At 39.0% G+C, this 20496-nt stretch overlaps 1 protein-coding gene across 5 annotated transcripts in view; it reads right to left on the bottom strand.

Moving 5' to 3' along the window:
• Nucleotides 1–337: 337 nt before the first annotated feature.
• The window catches only part of SH3TC2 (SH3 domain and tetratricopeptide repeats 2), a 77822-nt gene continuing 57663 nt past the window's right edge, over nt 338–20496 (bottom strand). For all 5 annotated transcript variants that reach the window (XM_056811605.1, XM_056811606.1, XM_016428384.2 and 2 more), the window contains 5 exons: nt 19673–19823; nt 18738–18860; nt 17038–17188; nt 3023–3219; nt 338–1139 (listed from right to left, as the gene is read on the bottom strand). In XM_056811605.1, the coding sequence (XP_056667583.1) occupies nt 948–1139; nt 3023–3219; nt 17038–17188; nt 18738–18860; nt 19673–19823 (814 nt within the window). In that variant the 3' untranslated portion in view covers nt 338–947. The remainder of the gene's footprint in view (nt 1140–3022; nt 3220–17037; nt 17189–18737; nt 18861–19672; nt 19824–20496) is intronic.

The raw sequence follows: 20496 nt of genomic DNA, 5'->3' as shown, positions 1-20496 counted from the left end.
TAAGGTAGGAAACTTCCTGTCATCAAATGTAAGCCAAAAGAGCCTAGATGACCACTTATTAGAGATGCTTTAGAATAATACTTCCCTTCATGAAGGAGTTTGAATAGAAATCCCCTTCAGTTCTTATATTCTGTGATTCATAGGCAATTAGTCAACAAACCAATAGTGTTGAAGAGGTAGAGCTCTAGCTTGACAAATAGGAGAGCAGAATAATGTATTCTCTTCTCTGGCAAAGCACCAACAGTAGTGGTCTTGAGAAAAGACCACGAAAGAATCTTATAAACTCCAAACTCCCTTCCCATTTTTTTCCCTTAGAAATGGAGGCCTTGGCATCATGGTCTTTCATTTCATATTTTAAATAACTAAATCCAACAATAATTTATTAAACACCTACTACATATCCAAAGTGCTATTAATAATGGCTAATATTTATGTAGAGCTTAAGGTTCACAAAATGCTTTACATATGTTAACTCATTCAAACCTCACAACAACCCCTGTGAGGTAGGTGCTATTATTATCTCCATTTTACAGATGAGAAAATTGAGGAACAGAGAGATTAAGCATCTCTCCCAGGGTCACTCAGCTAGCAGGGGGAATCAGGATCCCCAGTTTCATGTTGATTCTGCTGCTAACTGGTTGTGTGACCTTAAACAAGTCATTTGCCTCTTCTGGCTTCCATTTTACTCCCATGTAAAGTTAAGTGTTGGACTAGATTATCTATAAGGTCTTTTCCAGATCTGACACCTTAGGTTCTGTTTTAAAGTTCTTAGCCATCTCTTACTATGTTCTAAGGCACCTCCTGCTCTGGTTTTCTATGTACTGTGTTCTCAGATCTCTTCCAGATTTAATACTTTATGAATCTACGATGGCTCCAGGTTAATCTATGATGGCCCCAGGACAAGGAGGCTACCTTCAGTTGACATGTGACAAAGTCTCAGTAGCATCTCAGAGGGCAGGTCCTCCTCCACTTAGCCACCTAGCCCGCTCTGCAGACTGGCCCCCTGGGCTGCTATGCCACAGAGAGCTATGAGTGATGTTCTCCAGCTTGCTCTGAATTGAGTTCTGCAATTTGTTGTCACCCAGTTGGATAGCTGCCGCTAGGGCCAGCAGAAAGTAGTCAGTGGCATCATGGGCATCCTAATAAAAAAACAGAGGTAAAGATAAGGTTATTGACATGGATTCTTGCTGGAGGAATAGCAATGTCCCTCAAACTTATTTGATCTTGGAGTCATGCTTTGGGGGGTTTTAGAAAGGGAGAGGGAAAAGACTTTCCAGATTGACTTCCCCTCCTATTTGTAATCCTTAACACCAATGACAGAGAGAGTAAGAAGAATAGAAGCTACTTTGGACAAAGAAAGAATATTTAGTTTTCATGGAATCTATAAGTAGAGAATAGTGTGGTGTGGTAGAAAAAATAGTAGGGGCAACTAGGTGGCTTAGTGAATAGAGAGCCACGCCTGGAGACAAAGAGGTCTTGGGTTCAAATATTACCTCAGACACTTTCTAGCTACATGGTCCTCGGCAGGTTGCTTAACCCCCATTGCCTAGCCCTTACCAATCTTCTGCCTTTTGGGGGGGAGGGGTCTCCAGCATGTTGTGTAATTTATTTTTTATCTTCCCTATAACTTATTTTTTTTAGCATCCAATTTAAAAAAATGTTTTATTTCTTGTTGCCAATTTACAAATTTGTACACAAGTTTTCCTACATTATATGATCAAACCCTTCTCCTTTCCCTTCCCTTCCCTTCCCCCTCCCAGTGCTGGCAGATGATTCAATCTGGGTTATCCCTGTATCATCATATATAAAATAGTTCCACATTGTTCATTTTTGTAAGTGAGTAATCTTACAAAACCAAAAACCAAAACATAAACCCAAATAAATAACTGAAAAAGCACATGCTTTGATCTGCACTCTGACTCCAACAGTTCTTTCTCTGGAAGTGGAGAGCATTCTTCTGCTTTGGAATCCAACACTGATTCTTAGATGAATGGTAAGAGTTTTAAAAGGAAAAAAATCTATATTGAACTTAAAGCAATAAAACCTGAGTTTCAGTCCTTTTCCTAATCCTAACTAGTTTTATATCCTTGGAGAAATCTTGTTTTAGCTGAGCATCAGTTTTCCTATTTGTAAAATAGAAATAACAACACTCATAGGACAGAACTATAAAAAGCAAACTATTTTATAACCTTCAAAGTGCTATATGCTTGTTCTCCTTCTTATCTCTGCATTTCTCACATCCAAGCCTTTCTCTCCATTATATTAGTCATCATGTTCATTTATGCTCCTACCTACCCTCATTTGTGCTGCTACAATAGTCTCCTAATGGGCTTCCTTGCCACAAGTTTCTCCCTTCCTCCACACAACTGCCAAATTGATTTTCCTCCTTTAATCACTATAGTCAGGAGGCTCCCTCTCACTTAAACGATCAAATGTAAACTCCCCTATTAGACATTTGAAGTCCTTCACAGCCTAGCGCCAACCTAACTTTCTTTTAGACATTATTTCTCTTCACATGCACTCTTGAATCTGGCCATTCTCTCCGGTTGTCTCCTGTACCTGGAATGCTCTCCTTCCTTACCTCTGCCTTTTCTTCTATGCTCAAGGCCAGTGTTATCTTCCACATGAGCCTTTCTGGATTCCCACCCTCCTCAAGTGCTAGTGCCCTCTCCCCCAAATTACTTTCGACTGTTTCATTTAAGTCTTTGTATCCCAGACACCCAGCACAATTTGTGACACATAGAAAATGCTTGATAAAGGCTTAGTGGTTGACTGGTTAATAACAAATGTTCAGAAATTACATCAATATAATTTATCACAGAATATGAGCTCCTTGAGAGTAAGGACTGTCCCATCTTTTTCTCTGAATCTCCAACACTTAGCACAGAGCCTGATGGTTGACTGACCTAGTGACTCTTTTTACATTTTGACTGGGCAAACTAAGTCTGTAATCTATGACAGAAGTGGACATGGAGCGCAATCTCAGGCTAGTAGAGGAATCTCTTGGGGAGAAGATTCTGACCTTTAGCTGATCGAGGGTCATGTGGCCCAGGCGACTGTACACCTTTGCATAGTACAGAGCCTCCTGAGAAGATTGCATCCAGGGTGGACAGAGGCTCAGTGTCTTCAGGTAGCAATCTTCAGCCATCTCGTACATGTGCAGGGAGTAGTAGACTGTGGCCAGGCGATGAAAAGCCACTAATTTTTGTAGTTGATCTCCTGAAAAGAGGAGTGATTCTAGAGCATACTGGGATGATGGAGGAATGCAAAGTAACCTAGAGTCAGCTCTTCCCTTGCCTTACCAGCACATTAAATAAACAAGTTACATTTTGAAAAGCAACAAGCTCTGGACTTACAGAGAGGCAATTGAAAAATAAGATAATATTTATAGGGAAAAAAACTGGTGACCAAATTATTATCCTGTCACTTTTAGGGTTTTTACCAAGCCTCTTCCTTCTCCCATAGTGAACATTAGGCAGGGAAGCCCTGTGTCATTTGGGTTGCTTGCAATCTTTGACACAGATTTCTAGAGTTATTTTCTTGGCAATGTGTCCAAGGGAAATTTGTCCAAGGTAGGTTTGTCTCTTAATCAGAAGAGCCTTGAGTCTCAATAGAGAAGAAATAGGCCAGCTCTGGAGGAGAATGGAGTATGGAAAAAAGATGAGGAGGAAGGAAAAGACATGAAATGTGAATAGCACAGGTATTCAAAATAGTTCAATAAGAAGAAGCAATATCAAAGAAGGAGAAAAGAGACCCACTTGCAAAAGTTTTTTAAAGTCCCTATATATGCACAGAGAAGTAGGGGTACTCTCTCCCAACCGCTTCTCAACTATCCCACTAATTAGCCTAGGAACTGATAAGAGTCATTCTCATAGAACACAGTGATTCCCAGAATGGTGGAAGGAAGACATCCAAATATGGTGGCTTCTTAGACTCCATACAGTAATAAGATAACTTGTCAGCCTCATCTATTGAAAGATACAGAGGCCATTCAATCTTGATGTATTAAGAAAATAATGAACTTACAGAAAGAGATAGGTTACGGCACCAGCAGTGCCAAGACATCAGAAGAGAAAGCACTGGTAGTAAGGGTAGTAGGAAGAATGTTTTAAGAAAAGATATTTTTATTTAGATGGCAGCTATTGATGAGGAGAGATAAAAGTTCATTTGAATCTTTTGACCAAAAATTCATAGAAAAAAAGTTTTCTTAAAAGACAAATAGCTTATAATAAAGGCAATTAAAGAGAATTCTCAGGGGAAGGTGAAAAATATTAAAAATAAAATTTGTAAGATTGATCCACTGAAATGAAAATGAAGCAATTCCAGTGGTTAGAGCACTGGACCTGGAATCAAGAAGACCTGAGTCCAAATTTAGCCTCAGACACTTACTAGCTATGTAATGCTGAGTAAGTTACTTAACCTTTTTGTTTGCCTCAGTTTCCTCATCTGCAAAATTGGGATTATAATAGATCTACCATCCAGAGTTGTTGGGGGGGATTGAATAAGATAATGTTTATAAAGCTCTTAGTGCAATGCTGGGCACATAAGTAGGTGCTATGTAAATGTTAGTTATTAATATTGTTATCTCCAGAATGGTTTTGAAAGTAATCAAAGAATTAAAAAAGAAATAAGGATAGATATTAGAATTATTAAAGAAGAAATTGACAGTTCTATTAAATCACCAGACAATGTAAAGTAAAAAAAGCAGACATGTTCCATGGACGAAGATTTTGTGAACTGGAATGTAAAAAAAAATACAAAAGCAGAAGGAAACATAGAGAAAGGAAATAATAATTTCTAAAGAAGTAATAAAAAAGAGTGGAGAAATGCATAAATGCTTAACAAAACAGGGATGCTTAACTTAAAAATAAGAATTGAAAATATAATGTAAGGTCTTTCAGAAAAAAAATACATCTATATTGAAAAAGAAAACCTGAATATGCTACTTCAATAAATGATATAGAAACCATGCTGAGAAATTATAGGGGTATTTAGCAAAATATAGATGAAAACAATTGCATAGAATATCACTAGAGAGAAAGTCCAAGTTTAATTCACCTATAGGAACGGTGCAGTCAAATTTCAAAATTATACCAAAGAATCAATATTGCAGGTAATAAGGGAGAGGAGTGGGGTGGGAAGCCTTCAATTTCCAAGAATAAATCAAAAGAACATAAGATTATTTTGTATTTACAAGAATTCAAAGAAAAAAATTTAAATGGTATTTCAAATAGCAAAGAAGATTGACACCCTAAATAACATAAAATGAAAAATTAAGCCTAATCATGAGGGAAAATAATTGGCAATTCAGTTAAATGAAAGAATTTGAGTTATTCTTCTAAAGAAACTGAGAGATAAACAGGGAATTCAACATAAAACTTAACAATCCATAGAAAATTAAATAATTTTATCTAACAAAGATTCATCAGTCAACAAACATTTATTAATTATTTACTGTTCCAGGTACTTTACCCTAAGGATGCAAACTCAAAAATGAAATAAGTGCTTGCACTCAAGGAAATCAAACTCTATCAGTTGGAAACCACACAAGTTTACATAGTATGTATTCATACAGATTACATATGAGTTATCAGGTGGGTATGGATAGGCACTAGCAAATGGAGACATCAATAAAGATCTCAAAGATAGGGGATATTCTATGGTAGATAGTGTTAAGTTCTTGAAGTCAGAAGACCTGAGTTTGACCTCAGACCTTTACTAGCTGGATGATATTGCGTAAATTATTTTATTTCCAAATAAGGGGATATGATTTGATGACATCTAGTGTACTTTTCTTGCTCTAAATTTTTGAGCTAATGGTCTTGTATGGCACCATTTGAGGTCAGCCTTGGAAAAAAAAAGGAATTTGAAGATGTAAAGGTGAAAAGAACATGGATTCCAGGCATGGGAGATTAGGTGGCTCAGCAGATAGAATGCTTTTCTGGTGTTAGGAAGATCTAAATTCAAATCCAACCTCACACATTTACTAGCTGTGTGATGGGGCAAATCACTTACCCTTTGTCTGCCTCAGTTTCCTCAACTGTAAAATGGGGATGATAAAGAACCTACCCGATAGGGTTGATGTAAGAATCAAAGGAAGTATTTGTGAAAGTGTTTAGCACTTAGAAGGCACTTAATAAATGCTTATTCCCTTCCCTAAGCAAAGTCATGAAGAGATAAGATGGAGTGTGCTAAGTGAAGAACACTAAGAAGGCCAGTTTGGTGTTAGCATAGAATGGATGAAGGGGAGTATATAATTATATAAGTACTATAATTAGATTGGAGCCTAGGTATGAGGGGCTTTAAAGGATAGTATGTATATGATTCCATACACAAATGGAAGCCACTAGAGTTTACTAAACAGAAGACTGACTTGAAGCATTGGAAAACCATTCTGGAAGCTATGGGGAGGATGGATTAGAGGAGAGATGCTTGAGTCAAGGTGACTAATGAGAAGGTTATTATAATAGTACAGGTGAGGGATAATGAGGAATTAAACTAGAATAGTAGCCATGAAATTAGGTAGAGAAATGAGGACAGATGTAAGAAATTCTGAGGCATCAAATACACAAAATCTAGCAACTTATTAATTAGGGGGAAGGAGGTGTAATAAGGGAGAATGTGGAGTCCAGGATGAATCCAAGGCTGTGAACCTGGATCTTTGGAAGGAAAGTGGTACCCTCAGCAGAAATAGGGAGGTGCCTTTGAGAGGAAAGATAATGAGTTCTGTTTTGGACATTTTCGATTTGAGAAGCCTGGAAATGTCCAACAGGCAGCTGGTGACATTGGACAGGAGATAAGGGGGGAAAGTATACATAGTTTTGATATGTTGGCCTAGGAATCACTTGCAAAAGGGTGATAACCAAATCCATAGGAGTTTAAGGGGGTCATCAAAGGAAAGCAAATAGAATAGAAAAGCCCCACAAATTGGGGATCAAATATGGATTATAATCCAGCAAAAATGATTGAGAATAAGTAGTCAGGCAAAAAGGAGTCTTAAATAATGAAATGTTTGTTTAATGTAGATTAGAACCAGAGCATTAGACAAATTTATGAATGTGGGATGGGGGAGTTTTTTTGTTTGTTTTTTGATGTTCTATTAACAACAACAAAAAAAAAATCCTGCTCGTTGTCTAGGAGACATTTGAGAAAGCAAAGATCATTTAATGGATTAAATAACCTAGGGAACAATGGAAAAATTAAGTGGAGAGCAGTTGCAAATTTTTTAAAATTAGCCATATCAGAGGAAAAATACTATTTCCTCATTTATAAACCAATATTATAGCTGGTGGGATAATATCAATCCATCAATCAATAAATAAACATTATATAGGAGTCAAATGTTTATAAGGCCCTGTTCTAGGCCCTGGAGATAAAAAGATAAAAATTAAATAGTCTCTGACCTCAGGGAACTTACTTTTTTATGGCTTGAGATAACATCACAACAATTAAATATATATTTATAATAACAGTAGTAAAATGAAATATTAAAATAAGGAACTCACCTAAAATGAGAAGAGGACAGTTTGGGGGACAGGGAGAGTGAGGAGCAAAGATAAAACATGATCCTGATTTGCAAGGAGAGGAAGGTGAGATTTTCAATTTCTCCCATTGCCTTCAGGGTGGGATACAACAAAGTAAGGATGTTAATATTGTGCCTGGGAGGGCAGATCATAGGGGGAGTAGTGGGAGTTAGCATCAGTGAACAGAAAGGAAATGATTCAGCAGTAGTGCAAAGCCTCCCCAGAGAAATAGGAGGGATGAAACTAGTCTCTCACAACAATTGTGCAGGAGGACTAGGATTGGTACTCATGTGATCTGGGAAAGGGAAGAACAAAAGAGCAAATAAGAAGAGGGATACAGAAAGAGACACATTCAGATAGAGAGACAGCAGAAAGAAGAAGGAGAAAAAGGGGAGAGGGAGTGAGGGAGAGAAAGAAAGTCAGGAAAAATGAGGAGGGAGGAAAAGGGAGAGAGAGAGAGAGAGAGAGAGAGAGAGAGAGAGAGAGAGAGAGAGAGAGAGAGAGAGAGAGAGAGAGAGAGAGAGAGAGAGAATAATAAGAAGTTGATACAAGCAAGAGAATGGAAGGAAGAGGGAGCTGGGGAGAGGAGATGGGGTTCAGATTAGTTTAATCAAAATAAGTTATCTAGACTAAGTTACTAAGGAAAGGAGATATAAACTTAATTGTAATCATAAATATATTCTGATCAAATTCTCCAATTTAAAGAAAAGAAAATAAGAATTGTTTTAAAAAAAGACAAAACTCAACAACTTACTGAATTCAAGAAACCTATATAAAACACGTATACATAAAAATGAAAATAAGGGGATGAGCCAAAGTATATTATGCTTTAAAAGACTTTTTAAAGAAGTTGCAATCATGATGTAAAATAAGACAAAGATAAAAAATAATACTTAGAGAGACAAACTAGGAAATGATATTTTGTTTAAAGGCTATCACAGGCAAAGAACAAATTCCAACACCAAATGTATATTTACCAAATGGTGTACCTCCTAAATTCATTACGGTTAAGCAATTTATAAAAGATGCTAATATCAGCACAATAATAGTAATAGATTCTAAAATTTCTCCCTGCCAGAGTTGGATATATATAGAAAAGAAAGTCAAATAAGAAGAAAAATATAGAGTTGAACAAAGTGTGGGAAAAGTTAGATTGACCAACCTATCATCATAAATTCTAAATGAAAACTAGTAAAGAATATAAATATTTCTCAGCATTCCATGGCATCTTTACAAAAAAATATGATTATGTGCTAGGGCTTAAAAAATAATAAGAAACAAATATAAAAAGACAGAAACAACAAAATCCTTTATAAACTGTAAGGTCACAAAGTATCAATAAATAAAAGAAATATGATTAAAGATACAGATCTAAGTGGAGAGTAAATAATGTTATCTTGAATAATGTGGAAGTCAAAGAACAAGTCAACTGCTGATTATACATTTTCAAGTGGATGCCTCATGGGCATCTCATATTCAACATGCACAAAGTGGAATTCATTAATTTTTCCTCCCAAACGAAATCCTTATTTGTAATTTTCCTACTTTTAACAAGGAAGGAAGGGTTCCTTCCAGATGCCAATGTTTGATACTAATGAGTATCTTCATTCTTCTTCAATTCTGTACTACAACCACCACTCTTACCACCCTTCCCCCCATTTAAGAAAGATAGGTGGTGAAGTAAAGAGGGTCCTAGGCTAGAGTCCAAGGACTGGAATCAGGAAGATGTAAGTTCAAATCTGCCTTCAGATACTTGTGTGACCTTGAGGAAGGCACACATAACTATTGTCTGCCTCAATTTCATTAACTGTAAAATGGAGAGGATAATAGACCTTAATTCCCAGAGTTATCGTGAGGATCGAATGAGATAATATTTGTAAAGTGGTTGGCACAATGTCTAGTACATAGCTGGGGCTTAGTTTCCTTCCTTCCTTTCCAAATCTCCTAAATTCTGCCTTTATAGAAGCTCTAATTTGCATCTCCTTCTCACATATTCAACCACTAATTTATACCCTCCTCGACTCTTCTCCAAAGATTTCAGTAATCTCCTAGTTGGTCTCCCCACCTTAAATCTCTCCCCTTTCCAATCATCTTTCTCACAATTTCCAGAGTGATATTACTCAAACACAGATCTGACCTGTTACTCCCCTGAAACAAGCTCAGATGCCTCAAAGATCAAATAAGGAAGTTTCAATTTCCTTAGCTATCTGTTTCCAGTCCACTTTTCCAGATTTATTATATTTTATTCTCTTTTTCTCACTCTCCTGTTTGGAGCAACTAGCTAACACAGACACACACACACATACAAACCACAATACATGTATGTATGTATTTATGTGTGTATTTCATCTACTTCTATGTGTTCATGCTCTTTCCCCAAATAGAATGTAAGCTTTGTAAAGGCAGGGACTGCTTCATTTTTGTCTTCCTTAAATTCCTAACTATGATCTCATCCCTCAACTTCCTCAGTCTCCTTTCCTCATCCTCCTTATTCCTCATTTCCCTAGTTGAGGCCATATTCCTGCCCCTGGCTCCCATCCCCAATCCTCACCCCACCTCACTTTTCCAAACCAGGCATCAATTCTGCTCTCTATTCTTTCTTCCTCCATCCTGTATTCCATCTCTCCTCCATCCCCCAAAGATTTCTGTCTCCTTATGATTTCTCTTTTCTATGCTAAATTCCAGTTCCTTCACTTGACCTTGGTGTAACGTGGCACACACCCAGTTTTTATCTTTACCATCCGCCAGGGTGAAATGAATTCTTTTTCCATTTTAATGCCCTTAAAATTCTAGAAAACAACTACATCCCTTCCTCCTTCCCCTCTCTCACTGACTCTTCTCATCTTCAGGTTAAACACCTCCTAGAACCTTCTGCTGATCCTTGTATGACCTGGTCTCTAATCTTTTTACCATTTTGGCCCTGTCTTCCATCCTGGTCACTCACCTCTGACTACCCTTTGGTTTGTCAGTGTCATTCGAAAATATGGCTGCCACCAAACTCTCACCTTCACAGCCTTGGGCTCTGCGCCCCCTTCTCTTCATGCAGCATGTCGGCATTAGTTTTTTAGTTTACCATTTAATTAGATTTGATCTCATCCAACAAGCAATGTGCTAGGAAGTGGTCTCTGGATATTACGTAAAAAAATAGATCTTAAAAACACAGGCCTTACCCTCAAGGAAATTCTTTTCTACTGGAGGGAATATGACATGTAAGCAGAAAAGCATGCAGTGACTGACTAACCGAGGAGGAGAGAGAATACCAGTGATGAGGTGGATGAGAAAAGGCCATCTGTGGAGCGTGTAAAGAGGCGTGGAGGTAGGGAGGGATCCTCAGTGTCTGAGGTTAGGAAAGGGCATTCCAGGACATGAGCCAGCCTATGCAAAGGCAGCATTGGAGACTGGAAAGCCATCACATGTTGGCATATTGAATTATTTTTTTAAACCCTTACCTTCCATCTTAGAATCAATACTGTGTATTGGCTCCAAGGCAGAAGAGTGGTAAGGGCTAGGCAATGGGGGTCAAGTGACTTGCCCAGGGTCACCCAGCTGGGAAGTGTCTGAGGCCAAATTTGAACCCAGGACCTTCCATCTCTGGGCCTGACTCTCAATCCACTGAGCCACCTAGCTGCCCCCTAGCATATTGAATTTTGATCTACTCAAGTTTTTAGATTTTATATAACTCAGAGCCACCTATGCAGCAAACCTAAGTATTATTAAGAATAATATTATCAATTGATAAGTTGAATAGGAGTTAGAATGGAAAGCAGGAGATTCTGTCAGAGCCCTCAGGTGGAGTTCTTTATTTTGGGGCAGGAGGTGGGGTTTGACTGATACTCTGAGCTCTGGCTATTCTGAGCAACAGTTCTCTGGTCTGCCTTTGGACTGAGCCTGGTTCAAGACAGAGCTCTGTCAAACCCTCACTGAGACTTTTCCTCTGACACCTTTGAAAATACTTGGAGTAACAGCTTTTGAAGAGAGAAATGCCATCATGGTCAATATTAAACCTAGCAGAAGAAAAAGAAGATCTTTTCTTTGTCTTTTAACCCAGATTGGTGCCAGGCCCAAGGCCAAGCCTTAGTCAGGGCAACTCTGACTGGCTAACATGGAACTTATCAATTTGGAGACTTACTTTAAGGAAGATAAATATATTATTTACAAGCTAGTAGAGATAGGTTATTTAGATAAGGAAATTTGGGTTTTTAGGTAGAAATCGGTTTTCCAGGAGAAGGCAGACCATGAGGTCTAGCTTGGGAGCAGATAAAAAAACCTTAGTCTACCCTAGTCTTTTAGGGTTTCCTGTTTATTTATCTCCTTCTTAAAACATTATAAATATTAATAAATTAGAAATAAGGTTTTTTTTTTTTCATGTGTGTTATCCATTGCACTGGCCTACAACCAAGGCCCACTGCTGTTACCATTGGCCCTTATATCTAAAGTATCTGATTAACAACAACAATCAGATATTGAGTTTAGATATTAACTTAACAGTATGAAGAAGCAGCATGGTATAGTGGTAAGAGCCTATGACTTGGACCCAGAAAACCTAGGTTTAAGTTCCAGCTCTAACTTTTTTAAAAAACCTTTATCAGGGGCAGCTAGGTAGCTCAGTGGATTGAGAGTCAGGCCTAGAGATGGGAGGTCCTGGGTTCAAATCTGGCCTCAGACACTTCCCAGCTGTGTGACCCTGGGAAAGTCACTTGAACCCCATTGCCTAGTCCATACCACTCTTCTGCCTTGGAGCCAATACTCAGTATTGACTCCAAGATGTAAGGTAAGGGTTTAAAAAAATTAAATTAAATTAAAATTAAAATAAAAACCCTTATCATCTCCATCTATCTTAGAATCAATGCTGTGTATTGGTTCCAAGGCAGAAGAGGGGTAAGAACAAGGCAATAGAGGTTAAGTGACTTCCCCAGGGTCACATAGCTAGGAAGGGTCTGAGGTCAGATATGAAGCCAGGACCTTCTGTCTCCAGACCTGATGCTCTATCCACTGTGCTTCCTAGTTACCCCCATACCCCTACTCCATCTCTGGCTTTGTATGTAACCCTGAGCAAATCACTTTATCTCTCTGGGATTCACTTCACTCATCTGTAAAATGGGGACATAATAACAATTGTTTTACCTCCCTCACAGGGAGGCTTATAAGGAAAGTATTTTGCGAACCTGAAATGGTTACAGAAATTCAAGCTATCTTTGCATGAAGCTGTTTCTTTTTGTGGGAAAATGCATGTTCCCAAACAAGAAACAAACTTTGGATCCCAGCCTGCTGCAAAGCAGGAACTCCCTGTACACACAATAAAAGTCAACTCCGTCACCAAAGGCCTTGGGCTGGTACACACTCGTGTGGTAACACAAATGGTAGCATGATCTAGGTTCTAACAGGGTGGACAGAGTCTGTGTCTTAGTTATATCTTTCCAGAATCAGCACAATGCGTTGCATAAAGCATACACTTTGCCACATGTTCCCTGGGTTGGCTTGTCTAGTCAGGAAGGGACCTCAATAATCTAATCTATTCTTTCCTAGGAGTCACTTTTCTTTTTTTTTTAATTAAAAAACATTTTAATTTAATTAATTAATTTAGAATGTTTTCCCAGGGTTACATGATTCATGTTCTTGCCCTCCCCTCCTCCAAATCCCCCTCCCGTAGCCAAAGAGCAGTTCCACTCGGTTTTACATGTATCATCGAACAAGACCTATTTCCATATTTTTAATGTTTGCGATCGAGTGATCATTTCGAGTCTACATCTCTAATCATATCCCCATCTAACCATGTGATGAATCATATGTCTTTCTTCTGTGTTTCTACTCCCACAGTTCTTTCTCTGGATGTGGATGGCATTCTTTCTCATAAGTCTTAGGAGTCATCTTCAGAAGAGCCCTCAAAGCAGCCATGTGGGCCAGGAGGAGGAAAGGCAAAGCATCAGGCATCCTCTGTCATGTCTGAGTTTCCCTCTGTGTTTTTCTTTTTCTTTAGGAGGATATATTAGCAGGCAGAGACCAAGTTGTGCAAAATGTGGCTAGACCAGAGCTCCCATATAACAAAGCATAATAGCCAATATTTCTGTGATGCTTCACATATATGATCTCATTTGATCCTCTGATGTAAATGCTAAAGGAATTATGTTCATTAGACAGAATGAAATACATTCAGAGAATTTTAGAGGCATGCTGATGGGCTAGTAAATGAAAAGCTTGGATACAAGCCTTAAATTCCCTTTGACTTCCAGGTCTAACATTCTTATTGTTAAACCATATGGCTTAATAGGTTTGTTCTCAGTATGTATTGTCCTCTAAAAATACTACTAGAGGAGCAGTACCAAGGGGCTCAGTAGCCTAGAGATAGGAGGTTCTGGATTAAAATCTGACCTCAGATACTTCCTAGCTGCTGCATGACCCTGGACAAGTCACTTAACCCCATTCATTGCCTAGCCCTTACCACTCTTCTGCTTTGGAACCATTACACAGTATTGATTCCAAGACAGAAGGTAAGGGTTTAAAAGATTAATGGATCAAGGTTATGTTATCTCAGAAGAGGGGCTGGAGGATTCTCTGAGAAGGTGACTGTGGTATAGTAGCCTGAATACTAAACTCACGGGGTTAGTGGACCTAGGGTTGATTCCCTGCTTCCTGCTTAGTAGTTGTGTGATCCAGACCTCAGATTGTGGTTGTATAAAATGCTCCTTTTGTTGCTCAGACCTGTGAAATCATCAGTATAGGGCACTCCCTTATGTAGAAATTCTTTGCATTAAAAGAGAGTAACAACTCATCAGCAACTAATAGTTTTAGGGATCCACCTGGGCACTGAGAGATCAGGTGCTGGCCTTTAGTATGTGTCACTCAGTATATGTCAAAGACAGGACTTGAACCCAGATCTTCCTGCTTCCAAGGCCTGTCTTCTATCTATTAAGCCACATACACATGGTCACCCTGTGATAGTCATCCTGAATGAAGATGAACAATTTGGCTATGACAGAATTCCAGCTTTCATAGACCTCAGACTAGCAAAAGGAAAAGATATACATTCAGAGAACTATATTGTACTGTATTACATGTTCTGAAATCACAGTACCAAAAGTCCCTTCTAGTTCTAAAATCTATACATGGACATCTAGATGTCTCTCAAAGAATCACAGTGATAAAGAACTGACCACTTTCTAGAGCAGTCCATGTCCATTTTGGCTATCTTTAATCATAAGAAAAATTTTCTCTATATTAGGCAAAATCTTTTCTTCTTCTCACTTCTACCCATTGCTCCCAATTCTATCTTTGGAGTTATGTGAAATAAACGGAATTCATCTTCCATGCAATAGACCTTGAAATATTGGAATATATCTACATTCCTCCCCCCTCCCATGTCTTGTCTTCTGCAAGTTAATATGGTGCAGAACTGTCAGATGGCCCTTGTATATTGTAGCCTCTACCTTATTTCTACCACTCTGGTCTCTTTCCTCAGGATGTGCTCTAGTGCATGAATGTCCTCCCTAAAATAGGATGTCCTGCCTGACTTGAACACAATACTTCAGATATGGTCTGACTAAGGCAGCTCACACAGTAGGATTCACCTCCCTCATTCTAGATACTCTGTGCAAAAGCTTTTCAATTCCATGTAATATTTATCTTTTTCCTTTTTCGTGATTATCTCTATGAACACTGCCTCTATGGATGACATGGAAGATGTCATTACCAGGGGCAATAAGGCATAGTGGTAGTAGATAGAGAGTTGACCTCAAAGCCATTAGGACCTGAATCCAAATCCTGCCTCTAACATATTCTGGCACCATGATCTAGGGTAAATCACTTAATTCTCTAAGCCGTTAAGTTGCAGAGGAAGTGCCAAGCTTCATTGGTCAAGGGAGTTTCCTCAATTAAGAGTTCACTATGCCAATGAAATCATAGAACTAGTCTCTCTCCCAAACTATATTAGCTTCTTTGGCTTTTGAACATAATTCATTTAACAAATATTTCTTTCTTAAGTACCCACTGAGATGTGGACACTGGGTCCCCTGGACACCCCAAGTCACTAGAGGAATCCCAGGTCAAAGGTTACATGAGGAATTTCCCAATCTTGCCTCCCTACTGTGCTTGCTAAAGAAAGCTGGCCCTAGTGCAACCAAAGACATGGCTGAATAAACAAAGGATTCTCTGCCTCTTATTTCAGATGTATCTGTTTGCACCTCAAACATCAACTAGGTTCCTCAAGATAGACAACTCACTCACCTTTATGATCAGGCTCTCATAAATGATGCATACTTGTGCTTAGAGCCCAGGCTCTAAGGCACCTCACAATATTCCCCTTGTTTATCCCCCTCTTTACCTTTCTTTCTAACTCATTCAGACTCTATTCCTTTAGAATGTAAAAATCCCAGACTCCTCTTCAAAGAGGCAATTTGGTCCTGCACCTGCCTCCTGGCCATTCAACTCAATAAATTTCTCTATGTTTAAAGATATTCATCAGAGCCCGTTCACTCTTCGAAAGAGACCCCTCCTGAATCAGAACCAGATTAATATCAAGCTCTCCCACAACACCACTGCATACAAAGTTCAGTGCTGGAGAAGAAACCAGGAAGGAAACAAATTTTAAAGAAGACAGAAGCAGCCAGAAATAAACCATTCAAATACCAGGGAGCTACAATCAGAACCTAGTGGCTTCTACATTAAAGGACTGAAAGGCATGGAATATGATATTCTGGAAGGCAAAAGGTTTGGGTTTATAACTAAGAGTCGCCTAGGCAGCAAAACTGAGTATAGTCTTTCAGGGGGAAAAATGGTCATTCAATAAGTTGGAAGATTTCCAAGCATTTCTGAGGAATAAGTCAGATCTAAATAAAAAATTTGAAGGCCAGATATGAGACACAAGAGAAGCCCAGAAAGGAAAATAAGAAAGAGAAAATTTAAGGGGCTCATGTCTATATATCTACATGGAAAGAGGATTTCTGTAATACTCAAAAATTACTCTTAGTAGTAGAGAAGATAGAAGGAATTTACTCAGGAAGAGAGTGGAGAAATAAACTGATTATTATAATATGATGATATATGATATGATATATATGTAAATGTGATGATATGGAATGATATGTATATATGATATATGTATGCATGTGAATGACATGTAAAAACCAATCAAAAGCAAACAAAAATAGAAGACAGGTCCTCTTCTCATGAGCTCACATTCTAGCAGGAGGACAAGACATAAATGCAGAGAACTATATTAGACAGTATATTATATGATTTTAAACCAAAATATAGCATGATGCGATTAAGGGGAACCTCAGACTCCATCAAGTCCAATTCCTTTATTTTACAGATGAGGAAATTGGCTTAGAGAAATTAAGTAACTTGCCCAGTGACACAGCTAATAAATGCCCACAGAGTAGGATTTGAACCATAGCTTCATGAATCCAAATCTTTCCCTTATATGCTGGCATGCAAAGTTTGTCCCTCTGACACATCACCTTCCTCCAATCAGTCCTGCCCCTCCTGATCTAGCCCTAAGCATGGATTCCCCACTTACCTGCAATAGTGCTGAGCCTAGCAGCCAAGGTAGCAAATTCCAGTGCCTTGTCATAGCCCTGCAGGGTGAGCTGCAGCTCCGTCAGCTTGTTGAATAGGCGGAGCTCAGTGTTGAAAGCCTTTATCCTCCTGGCTATGGGGACAGCTCCACACTAAGGAGAAAGGCAAAATGGACCCCTCAGCCTTCCTTCCTCTGAATGGGTCCCTGCCACATTCTCCTATCCACCCCTCTCCAGGGAGGAAGGGAGTGTACCCCATTTCCATCCATACCCCCTTTCTTTAGTCAACCTTCTCAGGTGGGCATATAACTTTTAATTGAGAACCTAGAGATCTTGTTGGTCCATACCTTCATTTAAAGGAAGAAAGAGCTAGAGAGGTTAAGGGACTTACCCAAACTCATTGAACTAGTAAGTGGCAGAAATAGGATTCGAACCTAGGTTTCCTGATTCCATGTCCAATATTCTGCCACCTCATATTAAGGCAATGGATGGCAAGTTCTAATTATTGGCCCCTCTTGTGCAAGACCCTGCTTTCTGAGCCTCAGGTGTTTTGCTCAAGAGTTTTTATCTCTTTTAAGACAACAGACAGAAAGGCAAGCTCTCTGAGTCTCGGGCTTCTTATCTGTAAGAAGAGGATGATAATACTCTTCCCCTCTCTCTCCATCTCAAAGGATTGCTATGATAAAAATTCTTTATAAACTATTTTTTATAGAAATGGGAATTATTAAGGCTTTGTTTTGTTTCCTATCCCCATCCTTCTTGAGGGTGCTATTAAAAACAGCCAGTGAAAATGACTCATAAAAAAAAGGCCAGTCAAAAGCCTTTTATAGCTGCCAAATGATCATAGTGGGTCTTTTCAAGAAGTAAAAAATTCTCTAGGCTGAATTGAAGTGACCTATCAGGTCTCAACTCTGCCACACATTCCATGTATGACTGGACTAGTCACTCCTCTTGGAGCCCAAGTTTCCTCCTTCATAAAAGGAGGGGACTGAACTATTTGGGTCAGATAGATGGCTCAGTGGATAGAACTCCAGGCCCAGAGTCAAGAAGACAAGTTAAAATCCAGCCTCAGTCACTTACTAGTGGTATGACCCTGGGCAAATCACTTAACCTTATTTGCCTCAGTTTCCTTCATCTGTGAAATGAGCTAAATGAAAAAGGCAAAACACTTCCATATCTTTGCCTAGAAAACCCAAAATAGGGTCACAAAGAGTCAGCTATGACTGAAATGACTCAGTAGCAAATTAGGTAGGCTTTCAGGTCTTTAGATCTCTGTGCTCATATTATAGATTTAGATCCAGAATGCATCTTAAGAGACCATCTAATGCAACCCCTTATCTTACAAAGTAGGGAACTGGGGCCCAGAGAAATGAAGTCACTTGTCCAAAGTCACACAAGTAGAAGAGGCATACCTAGGATTTGAACCCATATCTTCTGACTCCAAAGCCAGCAGAAATTCTTCCCACTCTATCATGCTCATTCTCCCAAAGCTCATTCCAGTTTTCCTATTTTATGTCATCAGTACCTTCCACTCTGTGATTTTGAGGATATTTGGGTGGAAGGAAGGGAATACCACTGGGGAAGGAGTGGATAGGAATTAGGGCCAGATTTTAGGATCCTTTCTCTTTAAGTTTTAGTAAAATCCACCAACGTCACTGAATATCCAGAGGCCTAATAGCTTCCAAGTAGCTTCATACATTACCCTGTAATATTCAGCTGCTCGGTATCTATTACGGTTTCCATTGAAAAACACATCCCCTGCACGTTCATAGAGTCTTAGGGCTAGGGAAGGCTCCTCAGCCTTCAGGGCATTCTGTATGGCTGCCTGCAAGAGAACAGAAACTATTATTAGATGAAAAAAGGTCTGCTCCCAAGTTAGAGTAGCATGGGAGAACACAGGCTCAACATTTGCATTTCACATGCCTGGCATCTATCCCTTTGTTTCCAATTTTTTACATTCTTTTAATATTTTAGGAGTATTAGATGTTTGCAATGAACATTTCAGCACTTGAGCCATTCATTGATTCAGTAATCATTTATTAAATGCCTGCTATTGAACAGCAAGGTTGTATGATAGAAAAAGCACTAAATGTAAAATCAGAAAATCTGAGTTCAAATCCCAGGTCTGTCACACATTATCCTCCAAGATCCAGGTCAGGTCAGGAATTGCCTTCTGATTCTAAGCCTTCCTCCTCCTACTGAGTATGACTTCTCCTTTAATTGATTTCTTGACACCTGTGTACTATTCTGTCTTTGAGTCATCTGTAAATGAATCCTTGAAGGATCTATGACATCATCCACTTGGAAGCCTCCCTCCATCAACACAGCGTGCACCCCATCTCTGTCTTTGTCTTAGCAGATACAATTTTGCCACATTGCCTCACCTGTCTGTAGCCTTGCCCTATACTAACCTTAAGTTCCACCAAAGCAAGGACTGTATTATATTTATATATTCTGGCCATCTTCTCCCTATCTCAACTTGGACTTTTACTTTGAGTCCCTGGGTTCTGCTGGGTAAGTTCTTACTTTATCTTGCCCTAAACTAGGGACAATTAGACTACATTTCCAAATGAACCTTGGTGCATCATGGTTAAAGGGATATCTTCCCTGATCCAGAAGGCTGATGCAGACATCTACCTGAAAATACATTTCCACCAGCTCATCCTCCTGCAGAAGGTAAAGTAACTGCCCAGCCAGCAGCCAGGCTTCAGCAGCCTTGGCCTGGTTCCCTAAGTCAATGAAGATTCTCAGGCTTTCCTTGATACAGTCCAGGGAACGTCTCAGAGACCTTGAAGGGAAAAGAAAAAATTAAGGCCTTAGAACAGAGAGAAAAATGTTTACTCTAAATATATGGAAGAAAACCTTCCAAAGAAAATTAAACCTGTTTTCTATGGACTGCCTTGGGAGGTAGTAAGAGTCTCACTATTGGAGATCTTTAAGTGAAGACTAGATTATCTCTTTTTATAGATTGTCTTGGGTATTCCTGCTCTAGAATGGGTTATATTTTATGCCCTTTATTCTGAGGTCCCTTTTAACTCTGAGATTCTATGATTGTGAGGCTTAGAAAGACCTCTATAACAAAGGATATTAGAACATAGAATGTAAGTGCTGGAAGGAGTGCACCTCAAATAGCATTTAGTCCAATGGACTCATTGTAGGGCAAACTGAGGCTCAAGATCATTCCTTGTTCTACTTCCAAAGGTCCTCTCTGGAGTCTATAGTAGGGCCTCTGAGCTCAGACATTCTATCTTCTACTGTGCTCCATTGTAACTACAAGATGGTCATGAATCATTATTTGGTTTTGTTTTTAAACTCTTACTTTCTGGCTTAGAATTGAGGTTAAAAATAGATTCCAAGGCAGAAAAGTGTTAAGGGCTAAGCATTTGGGATTAAGTGACTTGGCCAAGATCACATAGCTAGGGAGTATTTGAAACCAGATTTGAACCTGGGCTTCCCATCTC

Source organism: Monodelphis domestica, chromosome 1 (genome assembly GCF_027887165.1).
Source record: "Monodelphis domestica isolate mMonDom1 chromosome 1, mMonDom1.pri, whole genome shotgun sequence".
Lineage (NCBI taxonomy): Eukaryota > Metazoa > Chordata > Mammalia > Didelphimorphia > Didelphidae > Monodelphis > Monodelphis domestica.
The sequence above is the reverse complement of the archived record's forward strand: the minus strand, read 5'-3'. Positions and strand labels throughout refer to the sequence as shown.